At 36.8% G+C, this 27,892-nt stretch overlaps 3 protein-coding genes across 28 annotated transcripts in view; 2 read left to right on the top strand and 1 right to left on the bottom strand.

Annotated features, from left to right (window-relative positions):
- The window catches only part of Supt20h (SPT20 homolog, SAGA complex component), a 38,147-nt gene extending 23,483 nt beyond the window's left edge, over positions 1-14,664 (top strand). For 16 of the 21 annotated variants that reach the window (XM_021266460.2, XM_021266455.2, XM_087199539.1 and 13 more), the window contains 9 exons: positions 325-427; positions 573-731; positions 2,668-2,737; positions 3,213-3,367; positions 6,008-6,063; positions 7,230-7,370; positions 11,523-11,628; positions 13,340-13,446; positions 14,165-14,664. In XM_021266460.2, the coding sequence (XP_021122119.2) occupies positions 325-427; positions 573-731; positions 2,668-2,737; positions 3,213-3,367; positions 6,008-6,063; positions 7,230-7,370; positions 11,523-11,628; positions 13,340-13,446; positions 14,165-14,299 (1,032 nt within the window). In that variant the 3' untranslated portion in view covers positions 14,300-14,664. The remainder of the gene's footprint in view (positions 1-324; positions 428-572; positions 732-2,667; positions 2,738-3,212; positions 3,368-6,007; positions 6,064-7,229; positions 7,371-11,522; positions 11,629-13,339; positions 13,447-14,164) is intronic. The other 5 variants (XM_087199537.1, XM_021266453.2, XM_004854726.3 and 2 more) reach the window with 2 other exon arrangements.
- Positions 14,584-21,938, bottom strand: Exosc8 (exosome component 8). 4 transcript variants are annotated; one of them, XM_004854720.4, is made up of 11 exons: positions 21,779-21,895; positions 20,683-20,719; positions 20,462-20,525; positions 20,038-20,111; positions 18,685-18,730; positions 17,910-18,015; positions 17,774-17,819; positions 16,946-17,042; positions 15,995-16,115; positions 15,130-15,236; positions 14,584-14,798 (listed from the first exon to the last, which is right to left on the bottom strand). In XM_004854720.4, the coding sequence occupies exons 1-11, from the start codon at positions 21,793-21,795 to the stop codon at positions 14,683-14,685; spliced, it is 831 nt and encodes a 276-aa protein (XP_004854777.2). In that variant the 5' UTR covers positions 21,796-21,895; the 3' UTR covers positions 14,584-14,682. The 4 variants fall into 4 exon arrangements, 3 of the variants coding, with proteins under 3 accessions (XP_004854777.2, XP_004854779.1, XP_012931309.1); XM_004854722.4 differs by having other exon boundaries at positions 21,279-21,812; XM_013075855.3 differs by having other exon boundaries at positions 21,550-21,801.
- A 39-nt stretch (positions 21,939-21,977) lies between these two features.
- Alg5 (ALG5 dolichyl-phosphate beta-glucosyltransferase) overlaps positions 21,978-27,892 on the top strand; it is a 49,895-nt gene continuing 43,980 nt past the window's right edge. For 2 of the 3 annotated variants that reach the window (XM_004854718.4, XM_004854715.4), the window contains exons 1-3: positions 22,895-23,054; positions 27,120-27,291; positions 27,621-27,667. In XM_004854718.4, the coding sequence (XP_004854775.1) occupies positions 22,989-23,054; positions 27,120-27,291; positions 27,621-27,667 (285 nt within the window). In that variant the 5' untranslated portion in view covers positions 22,895-22,988. Of the gene's footprint in view, positions 22,147-22,894; positions 23,055-27,119; positions 27,292-27,620; positions 27,668-27,892 lie in introns of those variants that run through there. The other variant, XM_004854716.4, reaches the window with a different exon arrangement.

Below are 27,892 nucleotides of genomic sequence, written 5' to 3'. Positions count from 1 at the left end.
TGCTGTTCAGTCTGGCTTCAGCGATTACTTTCCTGGAAAAAAAAGTAGAAGAGGTTGGAAGCTTCACCCTCATCTTAACTCTCCTGGTCTTCTCCTTTAGAGTCTCTCTTCCCTCTATATTGCTCAGAAATCTTTCCGTCATCCTATAGGTGTGCTGCAATATATCTCATAGGTTTCATGTGAAATTATATTCCTTTGTTACATCTGTGATATTCACTGTAACCACTAAGGATAGTTTGAAGTTATAAATCGGTTTCCATCTGGGAGTTAACTGTGGTAGTAATTTTAATTTTAATACGTATGCTTAATGTCACTATCTTTCAGCAGGCAGAGACTGTGTCGGTTCAGTCTTCAGTATTGGGGAAGGGGGTAAAACATCGACCTCCACCCATCAAACTTCCCTCAAGCTCAGGGAATAGTTCCTCAGGTATTAAAATCCTTACTTTTATATAATTTAAAGTAAAAAAATATATACAATTACAATCTTTAAAAACATTACTTATTTTTATTTATGCAACTCACAAAATATTGAATTACAAATCTAGGAAATAATTCTCATGTTCTTCTTCTAGGTAACTATTTCACACCACAACAAGCCAGTAGCTTTCTTAAATCTCCAACTCCTCCTCCTTCTTCTAAGCCACCAAGTCTTTCTCGAAAGTCATCAGTGGATCTCAATCAAGTTAGTATGCTTTCTCCAGCTGCCCTGTCACCTGCCAGCTCATCACAAAGTAAGTCATAACTTAAATTCATTATTAAATTTTCGTAAGCTTTTGCATTGATGTTTTTCAACAGAGCTTTTTTCTACCTGTGAAATAATGAAATCTAAATGTACTGTGTACCCAAAGTGTATAAGTTGCAAGAAGCTTCAAGCAGAGCTCTTGTTTGTATGTATTATGTGTTCGTTGTAGTGTGTTTTTCTGTATCTATGTATGTACTCTGTATATTCCTTTCTTCTAGACTTTCAACCTACACAACTCCTTTAAAAATATTCTCATAGTTACATGTGGCAATAAGACTCCAAAATATTTTTTATTCTAGTGTACCCTAGGATCATTTTACACTTATATGTGAACCATGTGGCTGATGTGGAAAAAATGTCATAAGAATTGTTGCTGCAGGTCCAGTCTTTGTAAGAAGCCAGTTAGTTCTAAAGTGGTGATAAAATAAACTGAAAACCAATATTTCAAAAACACTCCTACACTTTTATAAATTGTTGTCAGTTACTAAAATGTGATGATGATCATAAAGCATTATTCTGGATATTAAAAGTGTAATTTTTAGTGCTGGATACATGTTTAACATCAAGAAGAGTTATACATAAATGCTAGTATTAATTTGGGAGAATTTCTTCAAATTGGTAAATATCTGAATATTTTAGGTACCAATTTGGGAAAAAAGCATTGCAGTTTTTTAGATTTTTTTATAGATAACCAATGTATGCTGGAAGTTTTAGAACACTGCACAGTGTTAGGATGGTCTTTAAATTAGATATAAACATCTTCCTCTCGATAGCTCAAAAGGTGTAATTTTTCTGCCTTCTTGTTTTGCACAAAGAAAAGTATATAAATTTTCTGAAAGTCTTATTCACACTTCTTATGTTGTGGGTATGGATTATGGTAATCTACTGCACACAGTTGTTACTTTAAGTAAGGGTTGAGTGACAGCTTCTGGACATTCACATTTCTTTCCTTTCTTTCTGCAGGACATGAAAGCTAAAAAAGAAAACACCTCAAGAGCTTTTGGTTTTACTTTTTTGGTTTTTGTTTTTTATTTTCGTTTTTTTTTTTTAATTGATAAACTGTGCATACTTCATTCACAACAGATTTTCTATACATTCTACATTTAAACAGAAGTACACAGTTACTGTTAAAGATGCAGTATTATCTATCAAATATTTACTTTATTACTGTTTTTTTGTAAATTTGTTTGCCAGGATAACCTTGATGTGTTAGGACTTAAACATGTATATGCAGGTGCCAAATATGATTGTTAACCATATGTAATTTATAAATATGTTCACAGTTTATCGCAGACTATTACACTGAATAAGCAGTATTTTTTAAAGTCTTGAATTAATGAAATCGTAAATAATAAAACTTAATTTGAGTTCCTTTTGAGCTTTTTAGGCCAAAGGCAGCATGTAGGAAACTAACTTTTAAATGGGTATTGTGATAGAATACAAATGTATATTTTTACTGTTACTGTAGTAGCATCTCTAATGGGATATTTTAGGTGATATACTGCATCCTTAATTGTAATTGAGTGTAGCAGTACTCATGTATCATGTGTAGAAATTAACACTTGCAGTTAACTGCTTAAAAAAACTGGAACAAATTGTCAGTGCTAAGTAAGATTCCATTAACCTTATTTTTAAAAGGACTGGCCATTTATAACAAACTAGCAATTTTTATTTTTCTCAATGAGCAGGATCTGGAACTCCTAAGCCATCTACTCCTACACCAACCCCTTCATCGACCCCACACCCTCCTGATGCTCAGAGCTCAACTCCTAGTACCCCTTCAGCCACCCCTACTCCCCAAGATTCAGGCTTCACCCCTCAGCCCACTTTGTTAACTCAGTTAGCTCAGCAGCAAAGGTCTCTGAGCCAGGCAATGCCTGTAACGACCATTCCTCTTTCCACCATGGTAACATCTATAACTGCAGGAACCACGGCCACCCAGGTCATGGCAAACTCTGCTGGATTTAACTTCATCAATGTAGTGGGCTCTGTTTGGTAAGTTTGTAAGGATGACCTGATTTTTTTAAGATATTCTCATCAATCTAAATAAATTCATATTTATGAGATTAAAAACAAGTTATTATTCAGACTGAAAGACAGTAGTTTAGATATGGAAAGAAGTCTCACATGTATGTTTTAATTCTACTTATGTATCTATATGTGCACTAAGGTTCTTCATACTGACAGCAGCATAGATTTTTCTGTTTATCTTCTTTTACCATCTTTCAATCTCTTGGTTAATACTTTGCAAATATTTCAAAACTGTGATATATATTCTGTACATGCTTTTAGCCAGTCTTGCTGCCAATCTTATCCTCTCTGACATTCTGAAAATGATACTGAGCCTAAAATTGATTTTTAAGACAGAGAAATAATTTTGTCTTGTAGTTTGTTTTTTAATCTGAGAAATTATGTGGCTTATTTTTTCTTTCACAGTGCAAGTTTAATTCTTTGTTTTATTCTTCTACAGTGGAGCCCAGGCTTTGATGACTGGTTCAAACCCCATGCTGGGCTGTAACACTGGTGCCATAACTCCTACAGGAGTAAACCTGAGCGGCCTTCTCCCCTCAGGGAGTCTGCTACCAAATGCATTGCCCAGTGCTGTGCAGGCAGCTTCTCAAGCAGGTCAGAAGATTGGAAATAATAAGTGCTAAAAAATTGAAGTACATGCTCAAGTAAAAGTGTTATTTTAACATTATTACTGAAGGCATTTAATGTTATTTCGTGAAGTATTATACCCTGGGTATTTAATTTTCAAGCCTAATTTTCAGGCCTTTACAATTTGGTATTTGAACTAAACCACAGAATTTAAAACTTCTGTGAAGAAACTTGGTAAATCTGTAAGTTTATGTACATACTGTCTTTTGCTTCCTAAACGTTATAATTAATTTTGTTAGCTTTGTTGCTATCGATGTCATTTTTCAGAGAAAATAAATTATTTTGAAAATGTCTATTGTATAAGAGACAACATAGCATGGTAGTTAAAAGCCTAGGTTCTGGAGTCTCACTGCTACTACTTGAATTCAGTTTGGGCAACTCACTGTTTGTATAATCTTGGAAAATTGACCTTTATGCCTCATTTTCCTCCTGTATAATATTCAGTAAATAAATGGCAATAGCATTTTATCTCCTAGTTATGAAGATAAAATGAGTAAACATAAATGAAGTACTTAAACTGTACAGGAGACATAAGCATTCAAAAAGTACTTGTCATCATTTGTAATAATAGTTTTATTGTAGTTGTTACTCTTTAACTGGAAAACGTATAAAAATTTGTACCATTTTCTGATGTTCTTTAAAAGAATGTATTATAAATCAGTGATGCCTCAGTTTATGAATTTAATTTGTTTCATGATTTTGGGAAAGATGACTGGGTTTGTGTTTGTGTGGGGAAGATGGCTGTGGTCGTGTTTGTCACACACAAAAAAGTTTATAAATGAACACTTTTGTTTGTGAGCCAAGTTGTTTGCAAAGAGAAGCATTCGTGAACTGAGGTATTACTGTACTTTGGAACAATTCAATTTCTTACTGTTGAGGAAAAATTTAACAGAAAAAACAACATTGAAAAATTTATCAAAAACTTCCTATGAATTATGAGAATCAATATAATTTAAACACGTTAATATGTTGTAATGATTTCACACTTGAGGCTTATATTTTATTTTAATGAACATAAGTTGCTTTAGTGGCAGAAACCCTGGAAATAGAATCAAATCTTCAATTAGGACATTTACATATACATTAACTACCAGTTGTACCAGTTACATATGGTTTCTTACTAACTGTGAGACCTTAGAGAATTCACCTAACTTTTCTCTCTTGGCCTCAGTTTCATCCACTGTAAAATGGAAGTAAAAATGTTTTAACTTCAGTACTTCTGAGAAATGAAAGTATGAAAGTGCCTTTGGTGAGCCAGAAAGCACTTTACAGATGTCATCCGCCTTTATGTGCTATGCAGTGCACAGTAAGCCATTTTTATGAGCATTATCCCCGAAACAGATACCAATTTTATCATATTATAATTGGATTATACCTTTTCACTTTCTTATGAAAGACCTTGATAGTGTCAGTGTGAATTTTCTGCCTCAGCTTTTTTAATAAAATCTGATAAAGGACAGGATACATTTTTTGTTTTGTGTTGTTGTTGTTGTTGTTGTTTTTTGGTACCGGGGGCATCTTGCACTTGTGAGGCAGGCGATGGAACCACTGAGCTAAATCCTCAGCCCAAGATACATTTTCAATTAGTGTTTAGATTGGTGTATTTTGTAATATGAACAAAATATACACATACTTTGAGAACAAGATAAGCAGACCACAGTTCATAGTCTAAGAATGGTCTTCACTTTTTGGTCTTGTTTTGTTTTTTGTTTTCTTGCTTTTTTGAGATAGGGCCCCACTATGTAGTTCAGGCTGGCCTTGAACTCACAGCAGTTCTGTCCCAGCCTCTCAAATGCTGGAATTACAGCCATGCACCACCATGCCCAGCCAAGTTTTCACTGTTTTTTTTTTTTTGGTACTGGGGATGGAACTCAGGACCTTGCATTTGTGAGACAGGCGTTGTCACCACTGAGCTAAATCCCCAGCCCAAGTTTTCACATTTTTAAAACAAAAAGCAAAATACATATCAAAGATTATATGTGGCCCACCACACCTACATTGTGGCTGTTTACTAAAAATGTTTACCCAACTCACCCTTTATGTGCTCTATTTTGTGTCACTAATTTTTAGGAACAAGTTCAGAATTAACAGCATTGTTTTCTGACATTGTGGTTTTGATCCTTAGCTGCAAAATTCAGCATACTTTAGTATTTTGATTATTAGCCTTTGTACTTAAAAGAAAAAGTACAGAGCACACCAGTTCCGTTCTCAGAGATAGGATTATTATATATCGTTTAGCACTGAATAGTGTAAATGCCAGTATCTGAAATATATTTGCAAAACAGACAACAGAAAGTTTTATTATATTCATAGTGGCCATATAATTCTAAATTATTCTTTTTACAGGCAATAGTCACAAAAGTGAAAAAGAAATCTGAGTTTCTGAAATACAGAGTATAATGTACATCTAGTACTTTGAATCTAGTACTTTGTATCTTTGAATACAATCTCAATATTGATATTGAAGAAAATGTGTTTTTAAGGTTTTTGAAATATGGAAAATAAGCACATTTGTGGGGAAAGTACATGAAATATATTAAAAGTATAAATCATTTTCATAGGTACTACAGTTGTGATTGTGTTATAACCATGAGTTTTACTTAACAGGTGTTCCATTTGGTTTAAAAAATACTTCAAGTGTGCGGCCTTTAAATCTACTCCAGGTAAAACTGAAAACACAGCTTTTGCTTAAAGTTTTTATTCTTCAATTTTTTTTTCCAATAATGTGTATCTACACAGAATACCCTTTGAAATTTTGAGGTCTGTTCAGAATATTTTCAGGGTACAGTTATTGCTACTTTTGTGTGATCAGGAAGATAAGGAGAAACAATATTTTATAGATCCCACTTTTAATCACTCCTGCAGCCCTCTCTAATCAAGAACTTTTATACCTGCCTGGTTGGATGCATGCCCACAGTAGAGGTAGTAGATACACTTAGAGACTAATTCTGCTGTGAGCAGACATTTCATGTACACATACAGTATTTGTATACGGTAGGCTTACAGTAGATTTTGTGCTTGAATAGAGAGTATAAAATATTTGTGGGTTCTTGATTTTATATTTAGTATTTATACATTAAGGAAGGAAAAATTGAACTTCTGCTATCTGGGCTGTATTCAAATTTACCCAAATGCAGAGTATCTGTTTTTTGTTGTTGTTTTGACTATACAGATCTAAGAATTCTATGATTGATATTTACTTGGAATTTCTATAAGGACCTCAAAGTGCTTATTACTTAAACTCCTTCCTTATAACTTAAAAAGGAAAAACATTTTTCTGGTGTATTTGAAATAACTCTTCTTAATTTGTAACTTGGAGTTTTCTGGGTGTTTCTTTTTTTTAATTTTTAAAAAGATTTAATTTAGTTTCAAAATAAGAGTTTGCATGCATTTTTTGTTTCTTTGGCAAAGCTAGAACAAATTTTGGGAAATAGCTTGTGTTAACATGTATTTCTGATTCATGACATCTTACTTATTTTTAGTGCATTTAATGTTCTTTTATACTGATGTGTAAGATCTAAATCATTGTAAATTTGGATAGCTATTAACCTTGAAGCAGAAAGATTTCTTTGAAAGTGTTAATATACTTGAAACCCAGAGTAATAGCACTTAAAAAAATTATTTCTAAATAGATCTTTTTTAAGGACAGATAACTTAATTTGTTTTGCTTTTTCTTCATGTCTTTCCTCAGTACCTACCTAGAAGAGCACCTGATGCATACATAGTAAATGTTCCCCAAAACTATGTGGAATAAAGAAATTTGAATGTTTCGTGTAAAAATATAGTAATGTGAGTCTAGCTAATTTATTCTTGTTTAAATTCAAAATAGCTTCCTGGTGGTTCGCTTATCTTTAACACCCTGCAGCAGCAGCAGCAGCAGCAGCAGCAGCAGCAGCAGCAGCTCTCTCAGTTTGCACCACAGCAGCCTCTGCAGGCCACAGCTTCTGGTCTTCAACAGCCAGGGGAGCAGGTATGGTTTTTGCCTCCTCTATGCTTTCACTATAGAAATAGGACATTTTTTCATACATTCCAACCATATTTCAAGTGGCTTCATTTAACTTGTTGCTACAAACATTTTCTGCCCTTTCTTTATTAATAGTAGTAACTCAGTTAATAGGTAACCATTTTTAATAGAACAGACATTCTGAATAGCTGATGTTGCAGTTTGCATAGTGGGAATCAAATTGAGAAAAATGACTTATAGCTGTACATTGAATGGCCCTTATAGCTCATGTGTTTTCTACCCAGTCATCCTTCTTCTGTTTGTTTGGTGCTAGAATAGAGCTGTCTATATTGTCATAAAGTGTAGGGCAGTGGGAACGTGGACAAAAGCAAATATTATATACTGCTAAACAGAGTGAAATTGAATAAACAGCAGTAAAGTAGAAGGAAGAGCTACCAGTGTTTCTGAACCTTGGCCACATTCCAGAATCACCTGAGAAACTAAAATCTATATATTATAGATTCCTGCATCCTACCCCTGTTACACAGATACATGAAATATTCCTTCAGGTGTGGTGACACACGTAATCTCAGCTTTATGGGAGGCTGAGGCAGGAGGATCTTAAGTATGAGTCCTGGTTAACTTAGTGACTTACCAAGATACTGTCTGGGGGTGGGGGGGCTGGACATATAGTTCAGTTTGAAGCCCCTAAATACAATCTCCAGTCCTGCAAAAAAAAAAAAATCTATGTATATGAAATATTCACCATCAGTGCTTTTTCCAGAGTCTTGAGTGATTTTTTTCATGTTGTAGAAGTGAAACTTCATGCCCAGTAAACAGCTCCCTGTTTCCTCCCCCTTTTGGTTGCTGGCACTCACCATTCTGCTTTATGTTTCCATGAGTCTGAGTGCACTAACTACTTCATATTAAGTGAAATATACAGCATTTGTCCTTTAGGGTCTGGCTTATTATCTCTTCAGAGAGATTATTCTCTTCTACTTTTTTGAGAAGCACCATAGTGTTTTATATAGGGGCTGCACCATTTTACATTCCCATGAACAGTGTACAAGAGTTGCAGTTTGTCCAAATCCTTACCAGTACCTGTTATTTTCTGAGTTTTGGGTTGTTTTGTTTTGAAGGGCTGGGGGATCAAACCCAGGGCCTTGTGTATGTTAAGCATACACAAAGCACTTGCTTTGTATGATTTTGAGAAGTCTGTTGCCAGTCTAATTTTCTTGCTGTTCTGAGTGTATTTATTTAGTCATTTTGCTTTAGAGGACCTTATCTTCAAAGACTAATATTTTCACTTTGTTTTTTGGTTGTTGTTGTTGTTTATTTGTTTGTGTTTTTGAGGGGTGTTTTTGAGACAGGGTCTCACTCAATTCAGGCTGGCCTCCTGCCTCAGCCTCCCAAGTGCTGGGATTACAGGCTTATGCCACCACACCCAGCAATATTTTTACTTTGATACATACGAGAATTGATCTTGCCATGTCTTTGCTGTGGGCCCGCTTAATATGTCTTTTTTTTTAAACACTTTCCTGGGAATCTTAGATTACTGGGTTGAGGCCATTCTTTTCTAGAATAAACATTTAATATAATGCATTTTCTTCACAGTATTGCTTAAGCTCCTTTTCCACTAACTTTGATATACTATACCTTAATTTTCAAGAATGATGTAATATCATTTTTTAATTCCTCTTAAATGGGCTTTAGATGTATGTTTGATTTCCACATATTTGGGGATTTTCCAGGTAACTTTCTACAATTGATTTCTAGTTTACTGATTTTTGTTTGTTTGGTTTGTTTTTGTCAATATTGCAGACTGAACCCAAAGGGTTCACTTTGCACTGAGCTGCATCCCTGGCCCTATTTCATTTTGAGGCAGGGTCTGCTAAGGTTGCTAAGTTGCCCAGTCTGGGCTTAAATTTGCAATCCTTATGCCTCAGCCTCCCAAAATACTAAGATTACAGGCAATGTACCACCATGCCCAGCTTTGATTTCTAGTTTAAATCCAGTGAAAACATGCTTTTGTTTCTTTTAAGTTTGTTGATGTTTGTTTTATGAACTAGTTTTGCTAAGTATTCTATATATGTGTGAGAAAATGTGTATCACATGCTGAGGGTTCTATATCGCTTGTAGCATAGAGGCTCCTCCTTACTGAGTTTCTTAGTTTTGCTCCATCAGTTACTGGGAATATTCCAGCACAAACTATGGAAATTTCTGTTTCTCCTTTTAGTTCTGTCAGTTTTTGCTAGAGGTTATTTTTGAAGCTGTATTTTTGGGTATGTGCACAGTTAGGATTATGTCTTTGACTTCTTATAATTAATAAATGACCTTTTTAATCCAGTAGTATTAATGTTTTTGCTTTATCTTGATTAATATTAGCATAGTATATCTTTATCCTTATAGTTTTTCCTCTATTTTTATAATCTCTTATTCAAGGTATGTAGTCATTATTCCTGCATGTTTGTGAATATTTAATTCCATTTGTGGTATATATGATCTTCTTTACCTTTGTAAGGTGGTTTTAGGGGAAAAATTTGTATCAGCTATTGTTTTTTACATTTTGGATTTTTTGTTTGTTTTATAATAGCTGTGTGCTGGAGGTGATGTGGTTTACTTTTTTATATTGTTCACTTCATGAATCTTGTTCCAAGTTCAAAAGCGTTCTCTTATATCAGCTCTGTGCTTTTCTGTTCAGAGATGTCCCATTAAGATAAATGCAAGTTTTTTTAAATGTTTGATTTATATTTTATACTGAAATATTTCAGCTGCTATGTCTTTTGCTATGCAAAAGTTTTTAATTTCGATGAAGTCCAAGTTAATTTCTTCCTTTTATAGAATGTATTTTTGGTATTAGGATTGAGGTCTAGGTCCCAAAGATTTTTTTTCCCAATATTTCATCTAATAGTTTTATACTTTTTATTTTAAAGTAATGGCCCATTTTTAGGTAATTTTTGAATAAAGTGTGTAAAACTTAGGTCCATTAAGTATTTTTCAATTTTTTTTTTTTTTGGTACCAGAGATTGAACTTGGGTCCTTGTGCTTGCGGGGCAGGTGGCAGAACCACTGAGCTAAATCCCTGGCCCCCATTCACTATTTTTTAGAGGCGTGAGACTATAAATGTACAGTTGCCTCCACACCAATGGTTGAAAAGCTGCTCCTCCTCAATTGAATTACTTTGGCTCCTTTGTTATTTTGGCTGTATGGATCTGTTTGTGGGTTCTCCGTCCTGTCCCATTGGTCTGTTGTTTATTACTTAGCCAATAAATACCCCGCTGCCTTGATATTGTACATTGTATAGTAAGCATTTAAGCAGAATGATACTTCCCACTTTATTTTCAAAATTGTTGTTTTTCAAAATTGTTGTAGCTAATCTAGATCTTTTCTCTTTCCATACAAATTCTGGACTCACTTGTCTATATCTACAAAAAAAAAACCTATCTGGGTTTTTTAAGGAATTAAATTAAACCTGTTCATCTGTTTAAGAGAATTGCATTCTTTATTATGTGAATCTTTTAATACTTAAACACAGAAATACCAAAATCAACGTTTTATAGGGTTTTTTTGTATATAAGTCTGGCGTATGTTTTATTAGATTTGTACCTAAGGTTTGTTTTTAAATACATTATGGTACTTATTTTAGTTCATACATTTTTATTTCTAGTATACATTATTGATTTTTGTATGTTGATCTCATATTTTGCTGCTAAACGTATTAGCTTTTTTGATGATTTCTCCATATATTCTACATAAATCTACCATTTGTTTATAAGGGCATTTTTCCTTTCTTTTATAATCTTTATACCTTTTATTTCATTTCTTGAGTTATTCTGTTAAGACATTCAAGTATTATTTGCAAAGGATGTTTTAAGCTTAAAAAAATTTTCATTACGGCTTTATGAAAGTCTTAGCCAAGTGTAATTATAATGAGACTTTGTCTTAAAAAACGCAAAAAGTCTTAAATTATTAATTTAGCATCAAACAATAAATAAATGCAGGTTCAATTCTAAAATTTTTTCTTTCAGATTTTAAAAATTGCATACTTTTATAGTCTTTATCTTCTTTTTAGAAAACCTAATCTAATGATATATTTTTTCTTACACAAGAAAAAATTATTTTCAGTCTGAAAATTGTTTTTCCTGTTTCTATAAGTCATTTATTATTTTTTAAATTCAGAGTTCAGAACAAGGTTCAGCTAGTCAAGAACAGGCCTTATCTGCTCAGCATCCTGCTGTTATTAACCTCACTGGAGTAGGAGGCTTTATGCAGTCACAGGCAGCTGGTACGTATCTTCATAATTTTATATGCTAAATGTACTACAAGTAATGTATTTGGAATCTGGCCACTTTTTTTCCTTTCCTTGCAAGCTGTAATCAAGAAAAAGTGAGGTTATATTTAATTTGTGAACTATTAAGTAGATTTACTGATGACTGAAAATTTTTCATTTAACAGTTGAGAGCTTTTTTTTAATACAGTATATACAGCAGTTGTTTCCCTAATGTTATAGTTTACTGACAAAATTTTATATAATTACCTGACTCACTTGGAAGCAACCAAAGCTATTTTCAGTGTTTATAATAACTGTATCTTTGGGGGGGGGGTACCGGGGATTGAACTCAAGACCTTGTGCTTGAGAGGCAGGCGGCAGAACCACTGAGCTAAATCCCTGGCCCCTAATGACTGTATCTTAACTCTTTAGTTTCCTTAGGTACTTGATACTACATTTCCCTACCTTGCAGTTTTTTGTCTCATTCTGATAGCTTGTAGTTCTATGACTCAAATCTTTTTTTTTTTTTTTGGTATGGGGATTGAACTCAGGACCTTTTGCTTGCAAGGCAGATGTCACTGAGCTAAATCCCCAGCCTCTATGACTCAGATATTAATGGTCAGTAGCATAACTTCTGTAAACCATTTGTAAAAAGTGAAACTAAACTGAAGGACTACACACTGCTTCTAGCAGTAAATAGTAAACCAAAATATAATGAATATTTTTGTCAATTGAAGACAGTAATTCTAATTTCACTTTTATTTAAAATTGATAAACTACATTCATAAGAGCTCCAATAGAATTTGAGGATTTAATGAGTGAACATATCAACATTGTGAGTTGTCACATTGGGCTGTGATGCTTTTGCATTTCTTTATAAACCCATTCGTGAATTTAGAAATCCTTTAGCATAGAATCAAGGTTGTTATTTTGAAAATAAGTAATTCTTACCTAAAGTTCTAATTCAGAGCTAATTTCCAAATGGAAGTTCATAACTATATCCCACTACCACACAAATTATAAATTTTCTAAAATAGCAATAAGGTAAATTTAGTGGAAAGGACTCTAGGCTAAAAAATCATGAGAATGTTTTTGGTCCCAGATTTGTAACTGATTAGTCACTTATTCCAGCTGGCTCTGAACCACCAGTGGTTCAGAGCCAAGCGGCAGCAAGGCAGGAATTACAGCCTTGTCATGGACATGTTTAACTATAGGCCTTAAACTTCCTCATCTATACATGAAAGGCTTAAACTGATTAACATGGTCTCCGTCAGCTGAAAATTCTGATTACCACTGTTACTAGTCTGATATTCATTACCTCTTGTTTGAAACACTTGTCTACCAGTTTTGTCATTATGATAGTTTAGGTTTCTTCCATTCTCCTTTTCGTATTTCAATGGGTATGTTTTTAAATTATGTGCTCTATTTTATACAAACAAGTTATTTTAAAAATAGCACCAATATCAAATTTCATTGAGGGACAAGAGAGGGAGGGATAAAGTGCCTTGGCACATGTGCACTCCCTACCCTTTGTGTCCAGAAAGTTCCATGATCAGTGACACCAACTAACAGGAGACTAAATTTATTCTGAAATGTCTGTGATTTGATACTTAAAATTAATCATACTGCTAACTTTTCTACTGTTTCATTTTCTGTGTTGTCCTTTCCTAACCCTGGTAGCCTTCAGACTTTCTGACTGGCCTGCTCTCCCTTCTCCTCTCTGTAGTGTTGTCTCAGCTTGGCTCTGCCGAGAACACACCTGAGCAAAGCCTCCCTCAGCAGAGACTCCAGCTCTCCTCTGCCTTTCAGCAGCAGCAGCAGCAGCAGATCCAAGTAATCCAGCAACTTCACTTGAATTACACTTTTTTAAGATACTCAGCTCCAAAAGTACCTCAAAATATCTTTTTCAGTTTTACTGTCTTTTAAGACTATACAGTAATTGGTAAATTTTAGTATATTTAAAAGTTTGACATCTTAGCCAGTCAACTTGGAGCACTGAATGTATTTTGTATGTTTACTTAAGCCTTACTCTTTTCCTAATTTAGAACTTGTCTTGAAATGCTGGTGGCACATTAACATACATTTTTCTGGCAGTGTTATAAAATAGTTCTAAGTGCCAATTGTTAACTTTGAAATAATGTACTGCAGAAGTGTTCCTATTAGTGTCCTACCTGTTTACATAGAAAACTGTTTTAGGAAGGCAAGTCAGAGTATTATAGTTGAATCTCTTGACATTCATGGTGGTCCTATATTGCTGTAAACTATCATTATATAACAAAATGGTAACTGAAGTTGCTGAGTTACTGCAGTTTAGACTGGCAGGGCAAAGTAACAATTCTGAAGTTTGTCAAGAATCATTTAAAAGCCCTCAGCAGGCTTCTTTCTGTGCCACTGGTGCTGTTTGACTGTGCATTGTCTCAATGTGTTAAGAGTCCCTTTTTGTTACCTTGGTGCTCTCCTCCCATTCAGTTTTGTTTTCATCATTCTCAGGAAAAGCACCTTCCCCACCTGTTGTTAATCTAATTTGAATTTTTTCCCTTCATTTTTGCAGCAGTTGCGATTCTTGCAGCATCAAATGGCTATGGCGGCGGCAGCAGCACAAACAGCTCAGCTACATCATCGACATACAGGCAACCAGTCAAAAAGTAAAATGAAGAGAGGCACTCCAACCACTCCCAAATTCTGAGTTTTCTTTTTTCTTTCTCTCTCTTAAAATCCCAGGAGCATTGAATCAAAAGAGTTGAGTTTTTACTTCATCTTGTTTTTTACGTGTATATTTTACACTGCTAAATGAACAAACTTTATACAAAAGTACAACCCTATGATTTTTAAATAAAAACAGGGAAAGAGTTCAATGAACTATTAATAGTTTAAAGAACTAGGTTGGTTTGCTTAAGTCATTGCTTTTTAAAATGGTTTTACTGTACATAATATATATATGGACGCGACCTAAGAAATATTAGAAACATCTTTTCAGAAGAGTGTAGTTTGATATTTATTTAGTATAAAAAGTTTGTGCACAGTCTAACAAATACAGTTTTTACAAATCTGTTTTGAAAATGTGGTTGCTTATTTGGGTTTCATGCTCTTAATTACTTCATCCATTAATTTTTTTACTTCCTTGTGTCTTGTAACTGCTCGGCTCATACAGTCCTGAAGTTTAGCTCCAGTCAGTCCACTTCCACCTGAAAAATTATTGAGCCAATACTTTTAATCTCAGTTATTTTATAAAACATCAAGGTTATGCCAAAATACTGAACAAAACAAAAGGATAATGTCTATCAGTGGTATGACCTCATGATTTGCAAATTATGTTATAGGACCTACAAGAGATGCTGACATACTGAGAACCACTGATATACAGTCTAAAAATGTCATGAATTTGAGGTAGCAAATAAACTAGTAAACTTATATTACATAAGCAATAAGATTTGCTACAATCCATTTGCCCACTCTAATAAATGTTCACACTGTTTTCACGTCCATATGCTTGAAACTCAGGTAGTAGGAACCTGCCTGGTTTGTGAAGACAACAGAGCCTGCCTTCCTCATCCATTACTACTGTTAAGGCTCCTGTTGCCAGATGCTCCTCCTCTCCAGTGGGGTCAACCATCAGCAAAGTGCTGTTAAAAAAAAGAAAGCAAAGTTATCAAATCCATAGAACACCTTTTACTCTAAAAGAATATTAAATGTACTACCTGGATTTTAGCTTAGGTATAAAAGAGCTAGACTATAACTGGTTGGAAAGAAAAGTAGCAACCTAAAATCTAAAACTTATTTTAAAAAAAACTTTGCTTTTAAATTTTTGAGTATATTAAAGTCCTAGGCAGATACTGAAGATAGCTTCAGCTACATCCTTAGTGGAAGAATTGAAAATATTACACAAGAATAGAGCCCCGGCTATACAGTTCAGCAGTAAGGTGCTTGTCCAGCATGCATAAAGCCCTGAGTTTAATCCCCAGCAACACACACGCACACACACACACACACACACATCACAAGATTACACAGGAATAAGTAAATCAAGGAACACAGAAGGTGACCACAGAATTAATCATCCAAATTAAGATGCTTATGAAGTGGAAGGGCTGACAGAAATAACTGTGCAAGGACTCAAATGTCCAGGATATGCCAGGCATGGTGGTGCTATAATCCCAGCACTTGGGAGACTGGGGCAGAAGGATCACTGTGAGTTGGAGTTGGACCTGGGCTACTCAGTAAATTCAAGACCACCCTAAACTACATAGCAAGACCCTGTCTCAAAAAAAATGTCCAGGGCAAACTAGAATGTATGGTCACTGCAGGCATTTCTCTCGAGAGTTTTAAGAAGCCATTACCTTAATTTTGAATGGAGAAATCTTTCAATGTTTGATTAACTTACTCATCAAACACAGCAAAAGAAGTTGCAACTGGGTGAGTTCTAATATTTAAGTAACTTTTCTTCTTTAAATTAACTTCTGCTAAAGCAGTTTCTTCATTTATACAGACTTCAGGCAACTGTACTAGAAAAAGACAGATAAATAGAGTAAGTCTATTACAAAGGTTTCTCATCTTAATTCACTTTTTTTCCTCTTTATAACTTGTGTGGAACATTCTTTTTAAAAGAATCTTATAAGTAGATAGTGTGAAGATAAACATTGTATTTTAGAATCTATCTATGACATTTCTGCCTAGTTCTTATTTCTTTTTTTTTTTTTTTAAGTTTAAGAATCAAATGTCTAGCCCCTTTCTATATGCCAGGTACTGTTTTAAGCATTTTCACATGTTCACTGTATTAATTCACTCACCAGTAGTTACAAAGTAAGTACTTTCATCCCCATTTTATTATTTAGATTAAGAAACATAAGCACAATGATAGATATGATTCAAACTTAAGCCTTTGCTTTAACTACTGTACTTTAAGCCTGCTATGTTTAATTGCATCTTCAGTTGTATTGTCAATTCAGCAATACAGTATTAGGAATATGTACAGGTTACTGGAATCCTAACAAACCACCAGCCTACCCACTGAGGAACTTTTACCATTAAAGGTGAGATTTATGGCTTTACAGTAAAAACAAGTCCATTCCACTCTTCCAGGCAACACATAAAGAACTCAGAGAATACTTGTAGATCTATCTTCACCAATTCAAACAGGTATATTCAGGGCAACTCTAGAAGGTATTCAACTAGAGAATACAAAATTTCAAAGTATATTTGGAAAATCATGTCAGTAACTAAATATTAATAAAAACCCTTGAAAGTTCACTGAGTAAATGTACATTAAATGTGTCACCAAACAGAATATTCCAACTCAACAGGAGGAATGTTGCCTTTTATTAAAGCTGCTTACCATTTTTTAAAGCCGCTAACAAAGCAAATGTGCAGGCATCCAAAATGTTCCCATCATAGTCAAGGCAGATGAGATCACAATATAGAACCCAAGCGAGCTAAAATAGTTTACACAAAAAGCAATTAAAACTTCTGGTGGTTAATAAAAATGCTGTGTGCTTATAACTACAGAACCTTTGACTAGACAACCAAGATAAATTTCAAGGCTCACAAGCTTTTTAAAATGTGCTTATAAAGTAGAAAAATCAAAAGTGGAGAGGTTGGTTGAAAAGGTGGATTGAGTACCAAGTGACAAGTGACCAGCATCTCCATTTCCCTCAAGGGAAATATAATGGTAGAGGGAATTTCCTTTCTCCTTGCTAGATTAGATGAGAGAGATGCTTTTGAAAGCCCTAGCTGGAACTCAAAATACACTTTCCCACAGAAACCTTAACATATGAAATGTTTTGCTTTTACAGTGCTAATTTGTATACAGCCTAACAAAAGCCTTTCTAGATCTTAACCTAATTCTAAGCTTTTAGGCAGGATTTTGGGATCTACCCTGTAGCACAATCAAAAATTAATTTGCTATAAAGAGTAAAAAGTTAATTCATTTTTCTCTTAAAAGCTGAGGAGAAATTAACTTAAAAGATAGTTCCCAGGGAGACAAAAACTTAGTTGAACTTGTTTTTTATGAACTAAATAGTTTATTTAGATAATTAGAGTAAGACTGATTTTTTTTTACTGAATTCCATCTAAAATCTGTAAGCCCTCCATATACACTATTGTGTTTACTTTTCCCTAGAAAAACACTTTAACATAAAAGGTCATTGTTCTCTACTCCTCTTACCTTTCCTGAAGAAATACACAAATCTTCTTTCTGAATTATCTGCGAACTTCATTTAAAAATGACAAAAGACCATAGTAAATGAAAAGTCAAAAACTATTTGAAAATAAATGATAGTAAAATTTTATACCAGTCTTACTTTTCAATGACATCTGCAATGAACTGGCTAGCCACCTGGGCCTCCTCTCCAGGAGGTCCAGACCGAAATCTCGATGAACACAGGGGTGGTAGATCCACATTAGGAACTGAAAGAAACACTCCATAGCTATGAACTAAGGCATTATAATCTACAGCAAAGGCAACTGTGACCATGGACAGACTTGCAAGCAGAAATGAAGGGAACATTATAACTATTCTTTTTGGTTTTTGTAAGACGCCACTCCTAGCTTAGATTAAAAAAAGAAATTATACTTTTCTCATGTTTTTCAACACAGTTTTGTTGTTTTAGACATTTACATTAGGCCTCAATCCTCAATCTTTCACAAACATTTTCCTGGGTTCTTTTGAAAATACTTTAATCTGTTGTTACAGATTACAGTACAGTCCCTCTGCTCACATCTGTTTTTTGCATTTTAACAGCTTTGGGCCCTATCATAAAGAACAGGTGGTCTGTGACAAGAAAAAATTGCACAGTTCAAAACGAGTTCATGGAAATAAGTTTGCAATGACAGCCCTTGGTCTAAAAAAATTCTATCTCATTGGTGGATGACAAATGATCATATAAATAAAAACTGGCAAGTTTGACAAAGGTTAAATTTATGACATTTTGTATTTTGCTATTCTGCTTTTAGCACTTTTGGAAATTTGTTTTATTCCTTTTTTTCTGAATATGAAGAATACTCTTCTTCAACTCAGCTACTAGGGCTTATTAGAATTAAAGGTTTCAGTATTTGTATAAAAATCATTTAACTTACCAACATACCCTTTATCAGGGGCATCTTTTGGTGGTACTGCAAATTCCTACAGAAACAAACAAATGTTTCCTACTGAAAGAAGCTACTGAAAAATTGTGAAGACAGTTTGGCAGTTAGTTATGGAAGGGTCTACCAAAGACCACTTAATTACCTACCACACCATGAGCATCTATTGTGCTTGAGGAATTATGTTAGGAACTCATAGAGACTAGCACTCATCCTCACAATACCTTTGCAAGGTACCAATGCAGTACAGTAAAGTGGGCTACACCACAGTGCTGTGCATCAAGACTACCTAAGGATCTTTTTTAAATTACTCATTGGCTTTCTGCCCACCCTTCTTCCACTCATTTGGCACTCAAGAATGTGATCTGAATCCCCAGGTGTATTGACAGCCAGATTTAGGTACTAGTATGGTCAAAAGTAAAAGCCCTACAGTCACTAACCCAGTTCAATGTCAGACCCACCCTTACTGGGTGAGACATTTGGGGCAAGCTGTTTAAATGGGCAGAATAATGGGTGCCAAATCCTAGGGACTACTAATGAAAAACAAATGCTATAATGCAGTAAAGTCCCTAGGATAAATCCTTTCAGGATATAAGTACTCCAATCCTCCTAGATATCCCCCCAACTTTACCAAGGAAGACTCTGAACTCAGATTAAGTAATACAGGGTATAATGAAGTCAAAACACAAAACATGGGATCAGGAATCAAATTTACATCTATGTTCTGCTTATGAACCTTGTATATCTGGACAAGTTACTGAACCTCATCTATTAAACAGGAAATGGAAACTGAATAATTCTGTGTAGCACCTAAAAAAGTACCTAGAACATAGTAAGTGCTCAGTAAATGAATGGTAGCTACTAATCCTTCACACCTTTCTTTTAAAACCTCAATTGTCTACACATTTACACATTGAATGCTATCTCTGGCTAAGAGGATGTCAATATAAAATCTCTTAATTTCTCAAATATAACCAAAATTTTAAAACTAAAGGTAATGAGGATTCAAAATGTTTCTTTTCAATATGATAAATATTCATATATTTTAATTAAAGAATCAAACTTGGATTGCATTATCTGATACTCATAGCCAAAAGCTCTTAGGAAATTACTAAAAACCTGACACCTGGGCCGGGGATTTAGCTCAGTGGTTCCGCTGCCTGCCTCGAAAGCACAAGGTCCTGAGTTCAATCTCCGGTACCAAGAAACAAAAAAACAACAAAAAACCCCCAAAAACCTGACACCTGTCTAATCTACAACAGAATTACAGGTGTATATTATTATCTAATAAATATTTGAAGCTAATTTAGTAACTCAAATGTCAGCAGTTACATATACTAAACCTACCGCTTTAACGCCACAAATTACTGTAGTATTTCCCAGTTTCACTAAAGCAGAACCATCTGCCGTACTAATTGAACCTGAAAAGATAAGTACAGTATTTAAGCAAAATGAAAAGTCAAAAGAGAAAACAGCTACAGAATCAGTGTCTTAGTTTGGTAGCATGAAAATCTTGCTGCCCCTCCCAGCTGCTTATTAAAAGTTATTCCAAGTTCAAGGCATTTATTTTAAAATGGCATTACTATTTACAATTAGTGTTTCAAGAATTACTTTTATCATTTTTCATTCAGTCACGGCGTGGTTGTACAGATAAAATCTCAACAGAAAAATCATCGAATCCCACTGACATAAAGAATTGGGCTGAAAAACTTTTAAGCCGTGCAGAGGCTAAAACTCCATGTCATACAACTGAAGTGAATATATATCCTACCTATGTTGACAGTTGTGGTTCGGAATTCACCAAGTTCTCTTCCATCAGGTCGGCAGTTCTCTTTCTAAATGTTTGTTTACAGTAAAATAGACAACATATTTTACATAACCAAGGGAAACACAGTAGACTTCATTAATCCAAATGAATTAATTGGAATTTTGTCTTCAAAATGAGCACACATTATTAAAAGCCATAATGAGTACATAACCACCTTTACTCACCAGAAATCTCCTGTAATACTCCAGAGGTTCCACTGTCCTGAAATGTGTTAAAAATATATCTAAGGTAAGTTAATGAATCTTAAATCCAGAAGCTAGCAAAGATTTTGAGTGTGATGATGCAGCATAAATCTCTACAATCCACTGTCTTGAATTCTGATATTTATGTTGTCACATTTAAGTAATTATCAGAAGCAGATACCCTTGCAACAATTACATTCCATTGCTATACTTAACTCTGCCTTAAACATTTATAAGACCAGGATTTAAAGCCCTTAGGCACATTGAAAGGATTTACCCAGGTGCTAAAATAATCCTGTCATTCTTGCTCTGAAGCAGGGATTCTTAACCTAGTGATCATGAAAAAAATTACATCTTTATTTTCACTGCATTTAGCACATTCTTCCATTACGACTGCAGGCAATAAACCATAATTAGCAGTACCCGCAACCTTCACCACAAAGATTATAATTATAAATGTTTTCGTTTTAATATTATGGGAACTTCCGTGTAAGCTCATCGTTACTTCGAAATTCAAAAATTTATTAGACTCGCCACTGGATTTTGTTCAGAAAATTTTGAAACAAGATGATACACACACATGAATTCTGGGTTTATACATATAGAAAACTGTTTCAGTCTCACTGGTTTACTTTGGAGTCTCAGTTTATCCATCTACAAACTTTACTCTGCGAGTCCATAGGCTTCATCAGAATGGCATCAAAAAGCTTTTAAGAAAATCCGTCCCCCAAAAAGTACAGTTCTTTCAGAGATAAACTAAGGGAGGAGGAGATGGGGTGGCACGGGGTTGGCAGGACAAGTGGCCCTCCAGTACCGCACGTTCACCACGCACGGATCCTAGGCCCTCACGGGGGAACGGGGCTCCGGCGTCCCTTCCACTCCCGTCTCACGTGCGAGAAGCAGACCCTTTCCTCGAAGAGGACCACCTCCATGTCCTCCGGCCCGCTGCCTGCTTCGGTGGGGAAAAAAGTGGGTCCTGGTGGAGTCTGCCGGCAGGCGAGCAGCTCTCAGGTAAAGGTTTAGGGAAGCGGACATGGGCCAAGGCAACACCACTCAGTCCACGGGAGCCGACACTCACTTGAACCCGGCCGCCATCTTCCCGCTCGCGCGTCGCGCATGCGCACACCCTGCCGTGCGGCGCAGCACTTTCGACGCGGCCGCCGGACCCGCGGCGGAAGAGACCCGGGCAGACAGCATGGCTGGTCCCGTGCTCCTTCGCCTCTACATTCTACCTTCAGGTGCACCTTCTTCCGTATGTTTCCTTTCCTTGGACGCATTTTGACGAATCTGCTGTTAGAGAAGTGTCCCTTCTCAGAAAAAGGCTGGGAATTCAGAACAACACCAGCAGTTGAAGAGAACCGAGTTTATAGCAAAGCATCCTCCCAATGCTTCTGAGTCTTTTCCCGCCTCGATCTTATGCTGGGCCCTGACCTTTCCTCTCCCCAGGTAACATGCTCTTTGCATCACCTGAAACACGTGAACTTTTTCACATCGTGTGCACCAAGTACACTGCAGATCGCAGAGCTGGCTCCAAAGGAGCAGCTGTGTTGTAAACTGCTGTGACCCAGCTACCCCTCCCTCGCAGGCAGGGCTGCCAGAACAAACGCAGGACACCCGACTAAATTTGAATGTCATACAAACTAATTTTTATAATAGCAGCATGCTCCAAATAGTACGTGTTAGTAGTGTTACCACGGTTGCGGTGGGATCGAGGGAGGTTTGACAGTGTGATGATTTGCACAACATTGTCAAGGTAATGAATGCTACTGTATGATACACTTAAAATAATAAATGTGATGCATTAGCATGCCTGTAATCCAAGCATTCTGGGAGGCAGGAGGATTGAAAGCTCAAGCCCTTGTTTCAAAGTTTAAACTTAAAGAGGGTTGGGGGTGCAGCTTAGTGCCAAGGCGTCAGGTTCAATACACACTACTGGAAGAAACACTTTTTAATTAACGTGGTGGAGCAAATTTACCCTTTAAGTAAATTGTATGGTATGCTAGTTATATCTCAGTAAGACAATTGAGAATTAGTAGCTGTTCATCTGAGGCTGAAGTGGTCGCTTGCGTTTTTCTTGCGGGATCTGGTACCCAGCGCCGCCTCTCCCTCTTACCTGCCGAGCTCCCAACACCGTCCTGCGTGTTCCTCGCCTCGCCGCTCGGGGGCGCTGTGGACGGCGGGCGCGCGGCCGCCGCGGCCTCTCTGGCAGCGGAAGGCGGGGCTGGTGGCGCGCTTCCGTGTGTGTGTAGGCACGGGATAGGTCGGGTGGCGGTGGACGGGCATGGAGGATGGCAGCGCTCCTGCTGCAGCTCGCGGGGCTCGGTGCGGTGCTGGTGGCCGCAGCCCTCGTACTGGTGAGGACCGGGTTGGGGACGGGCACGGCCTGGACTCAGGTTCTGGAGACTGCGGCTCTCCTGCGTGCGCTCCTCTGCGCTGCTGGCTCTGAGACGTGTTTTTTCCCCGTGCATCTCCCCAATTCTCAACTGCAGGGTTTCCTCCCCTAGAGTTTCACCTCGTGTCTTTGGTAGTTTTTCTCAGGGAACCTTATCTCCGGTGTGTCCAGAGCCTTGGGACAGCCAGCTTCTCATTCCGCGTCCCTCGTCCCGGGTACCGGGCCACCCCACCCGGCCTCCTCTCTGCAGGGCCCTCCCGGGCCTCGTTCCCTGCGGTTCTGTCCCCGCTCCCCGAGGGTCTGAGTCCCCGGAAGGGTGCCAGCCAGGTGTTACAGATGGGAACAGATGAAAGGATCAAGAAGACCCCCCCGAGGACACGGCGTGAGCAAGAGAGGTAGCTCCAAGCCTCGTCTAGTTACCTTCTGTAGAGGGGTCTTCGTGTCCCAGAATTAAGCACTTTTAAGTTTACTGCCCCTCTTAGAAGCTACAGGAGAACAGAATTGAAATTCAGATTTTCTTTGCCATTACTCTTTTGATAGAAAATTTGCCAAATGAACTCTGCCACATACTTTGGAATAAGCCAGTTACTAATTGGAGAGGATTTTAGCTTCCTTGGCATTCAGATTACTTGCCCAAAACAGCTTTGCCAGGAAGGCAGGCCACTGTTCCACCTTCCTCAAAGAGTTTGTAGATTTATATCTTAGGAACACTAGATACAGAAAATCCAATGCATTCTTACTTCTCTGGTGATACGTGCCCTTACTAGTGTGTCTTAAGGTTTTGGGAGGACAGAATGTGACACAACCCCAGGTTGAGGCTACCTTACTTTGAGTCTGTTGCACAGATTTAAACGTGTGATAATAAGAGCTACTTTTTGTGGTTTTGGGAATTGAAAAAGGGCCTCCTATGTACTAGGCAAGCATTCCTCTAAGCTACATACTCAGTGGGTTTTTTTTTTTTTAATTTTGAGACAGTCTTGCTAAGTTGCCCGTGCTAGCTTTAAACTTGTGAGCCTCCTGCCCCAGCTTCCTATGTATTACAAGCTGGTATTACAAGCCTATGCTAGTAGGCCCAGGAGGAGCTACTGTCTGTTGATTACTTCTGGTACTATATATTAGATACTGTATTGGATGTTGAGTAGTAATTGTCTCATTTGATCATTGAAACAGCACTGTGACATAAATGTTACACTTTTGCTTGATTTTGCTGCTGAAGGGATAGGCTGGAGAAAAGAGCTCCTCCTGTATTCAAATACAGTTAATGGAATTTAGCCTTCTGTAGGGAGGGGGGAAAATAGTGGGGATTTAATCCAGGGCCTTCACACTAAGCCTATCTTCAGCCCCCTTTTTATTTTTTATTCTGAGACAGTGTCTCACTAAGTTGCCAAGACTGGGTTTGAACTTGAGATCCTCCTGCCTCAGCCTTCCAGAGTGCTGGGATTACAGGAATGTGTCACTACACCCAGCAAGTTAGCCTTTTTAAAGGCCAGAGGAACAAATTTTTAAAAGAACAAACCATCTTCTTATTTCATATTCATCCTCTCTGTTCATAATCCCTCCCCTCCTTACCTCATTTCTGAATTATTTTAAAACAAACCCAAAACATAATATTTCACTTGTAAATACTCAACATACATTCCTGTAAGATAAGGACTGTTGAAAATGTTATTGCAATAAGTGATTGCAGATTTTTAAGTTCCACCAGTATTCTGTGATTTCACATACTCTGTCATTTCCAGTGTCCTCAGTTGTCTCATGTATGTCTCAATGGAAATGACTGGTTTGTTCCAGTCAGGATTCAGCAGGTGCCACACATTGCCTTTCACTAGTATGTCTTGAGAAATTCTCTTCCTTTTTTGAATTTTCCTTACCTTTAGGAAAGGTGATATCCTGTAGAATTTCTCACAATATGGATTTCACTGTTTGCAATCCTTTACTGTCTTTTAAAATCTTACTCTATCCCACAAGTTTCCTGTAACCTGGTATTTGGGATCTAAAGACTTGATTAAATGTATGTTAGTTTAATCAAGAAAAGTGTGTGAATAATGCTTACTACTTCTTTGTTTATCAGAGACACAGAATGGCAGGTTGTTTCTGCTGTTGACAGCTGACCCACAGAAACCTTGTCTTCAGCCTGATGGTTTCAGCAGTCATTGACGATCATTACCTAAATGTTCTATTTCACTGGGTTGTAAAGTGGGATAGTCTTAATTATGTCATTCCTTCATTTATTGCGCAGAATTTTATAATGAAAAAAATCTAATCCTCAGCTATTCAGTTACCCTGAAATCCTTTACCTTTCAAATATAAAAGGCAAGTTTAAAAAGTTTTGAGATAGTTCCCAAGCATTTTTAAAAAGTGAGCTATCTTTTTAGTATCATGGATTCATAATTTAAAGTTTTCTCCTGTGTTTCAATCCATTGCAATATCCATTCTTTTTGATGGTGAAATCCTTGCTGCAGGGCAGTGGATGCCCCTTCAAGCTGCTTTGTTCTTTTTGCATAGCCCTCATAATCATTGATTGTCTTCACTTTCTGGTCTGATTTGTTCCTCTGCCATTCTACATTTCCTTCCCCACATCTGAATCAAACAACCACGTAAGAGAGCTGGTAGTTGGAATTCAGTTGGAAATTGAATTGGAAACCACAATCTATATAGTAGGGTGTGAAGCAGAAACTCTTAACCACTAGTTAGGTTGCTGACCCTTTGCTCATAGTAATCAGAAACATGTTATTTCCTTATGTGCCCAATGGAATACTATAAATGGTCATCAAAGAACAAATGAGTAGAATTCCAAAACTTTGTAGGTTGACTGTATTGAAACAAAGTGTACCAGTAGGAATATTGTCACAAAGAATAGTTTATTTCCAAAGCTAGCTCCCCAGTGCATGTGGAAGGGAGCCTACAAATTTTGTACTTCAGGCAGTACTGTATTCCAAATTCATATTTGAGGTATCAAAATATGTGAGGTGTGATAGAAAAATATGGTGACTTTAAATTTTAAAAATTTATTACAGTGAAAGATAGGGCCATTAATCCCCCTCAAAATTCTCCCCAACACTTTCAACACATTTCGTCGTTCTTGCCATTCCGAAGCAGTTTGGGAAGTCCTCTTTCATGAGTGTCTTTATTTTCACCCTCTTGGCTGCCTTAGAGTCCTGAATAGATTGAAAACCTTTATCTTTCATGGTAAATTTGATTTTGGAAAAGAGCCAGAAGTCAAACAGTGAATAAGGTAGATGAGACACCATATGCTTTTGTATGACAGAAATTCTGTAAACATTTTGAATCAATTCAGAATATTAAGACATAAAAAGACACACAAAAGACTTCTGGAACTGCTTCAAAAAGTGGCAGGAGCCATGGGATAATTGTGTTTGAAGTGGGGGTATTTTTAGGGGGATTAATGACAATGTGTCTTTATCCATAATTTTTATTTTAAGCATTCACTGTACTGTATTTCATTGTTGTACTTCATGTTGTTAAACATTACTCTTCTCTATCGTGGGGGGTGAGGAATCTTCCTTTGGTACGCTGCATCTCTCTGGTGCATAGGAAGTCTGCCCTTGCCCTCTACTTTCCAGCTGCAACATGCACTTGCTTTCTGTGTCACATAAAGGCTCTCAGGGATGAGACCTCACTGTGTGGGTGTGCACACACATGCACACTGGGAATTGGAGTTTCACGGCATCTGAGAGTAGACTGGACTTCTGATAGTGACTGTTCCTTGTTAGATCCAGGATGACAGCAGCCTGAGGAATGACAGTTGAGAAAACACATAGGGCTCCCAAAGCGTTAGTGCCTTACTAATGGAAAAAAGTACAATCATAAGTTCATAAGGATTAGTTAGGAGACCAACTCTCATCTAATTTTGGAATCATGTCCGGACCATTGTTAATGAACCAAAAACAGAATGAGTATTCCACCAAAAGAAAAAAAAGTCTTGCAAATGATACATTCTGTAACATAACAAATATATTTTTAAAAGATCAGCATACCATAATTACTTTTACATGTCCACTTTTAGATTTCCATTGTTGCATTCATCACTGCTACAAAAATGTCCCCACTTCACCGACATGAAGAAGAGAAGTTCTTTGTAAATGCCAAAGGCCAGAAGGAAACTTTGCCCAGTATATGGGACTCACCTACGAAACAGCTTTCTGTTGTTGTGCCTTCATACAATGAAGAAGAACGGTGTAAGCTCTGTTTGATTTTTTGAAAAGGGATAGTTTAGAAAAAAAGAACATTTAAAGTGCTTGATTTCACTGGCTTTGAAGATAACGGGCTATATGGTGAGCGTGTAGCTGTTAACTGCAGTTCAGGAGAGGGGAACAGCATCCGAGGTTGTGGGACTGAGTGTTCTAGAGAAGCAGTAAGATGTCAACAGGAGGTGGATCTCCCAGATAAGGGCTGTGAGGGAATGTCCCTGAGGCAATTGTTAGACCACTGGACTTGTTCCAATTGTAGATGGAGTTTGGTAGCTCATTTTTAAAAAGAGATTTTTAATATTTTTTTTTCTCTTAAGTGCCTGTGATGATGGATGAAGCCCTGGACTACTTAGAGAAGAGACAGGTATATATTATGCTTTCTCTTTCAGTATAATGTCTCAAGTTAAAACTAGTCCAGGTCACAAACTGTGGACCCCAAACTAGATGCAGTGTAAGAGGTAGTACTGGGACCCTGATCCCTGAGCTATTGCTTGTCTTAGCTTCCTGCTAAGCACAGCACCTGCAGAGGCAGGTGGGGGACCTGGGACAAATCAGGAAGCTGGCATTTCTCTACCCCCCACCCACCTTT

The sequence above is a fragment of the Heterocephalus glaber genome, unplaced genomic scaffold (assembly GCF_053883595.1).
Source record: "Heterocephalus glaber isolate CG9 unplaced genomic scaffold, H.glaber_assembly_v1.0 deba00001720, whole genome shotgun sequence".
Classification (NCBI taxonomy): Eukaryota; Metazoa; Chordata; class Mammalia; order Rodentia; family Bathyergidae; genus Heterocephalus; species Heterocephalus glaber.
Note: the sequence above shows the minus strand (reverse complement) of the source record. Positions and strands in the feature narration are given on the sequence as shown.

Coding starts and splice junctions, on each gene's coding strand:
- Exosc8 (XM_013075855.3), bottom strand. CDS start 21,632: ATGGAGGTGGTCCTCTTCGAGGAAAGGGTCTGCTTCTCGCACGTGAGA. Junction 17,043..17,773: donor TGTGTATTTCTTCAGGAAAG/GTAAGAGGAGTA, acceptor AAACTATTTTAG/CTCGCTTGGGTTCTATATTG. Junction 14,799..15,129: donor CTGTTGTCTTCACAAACCAG/GCAGGTTCCTAC, acceptor ATAATTTTTCAG/GTGGAAGTGGACTGACTGGA.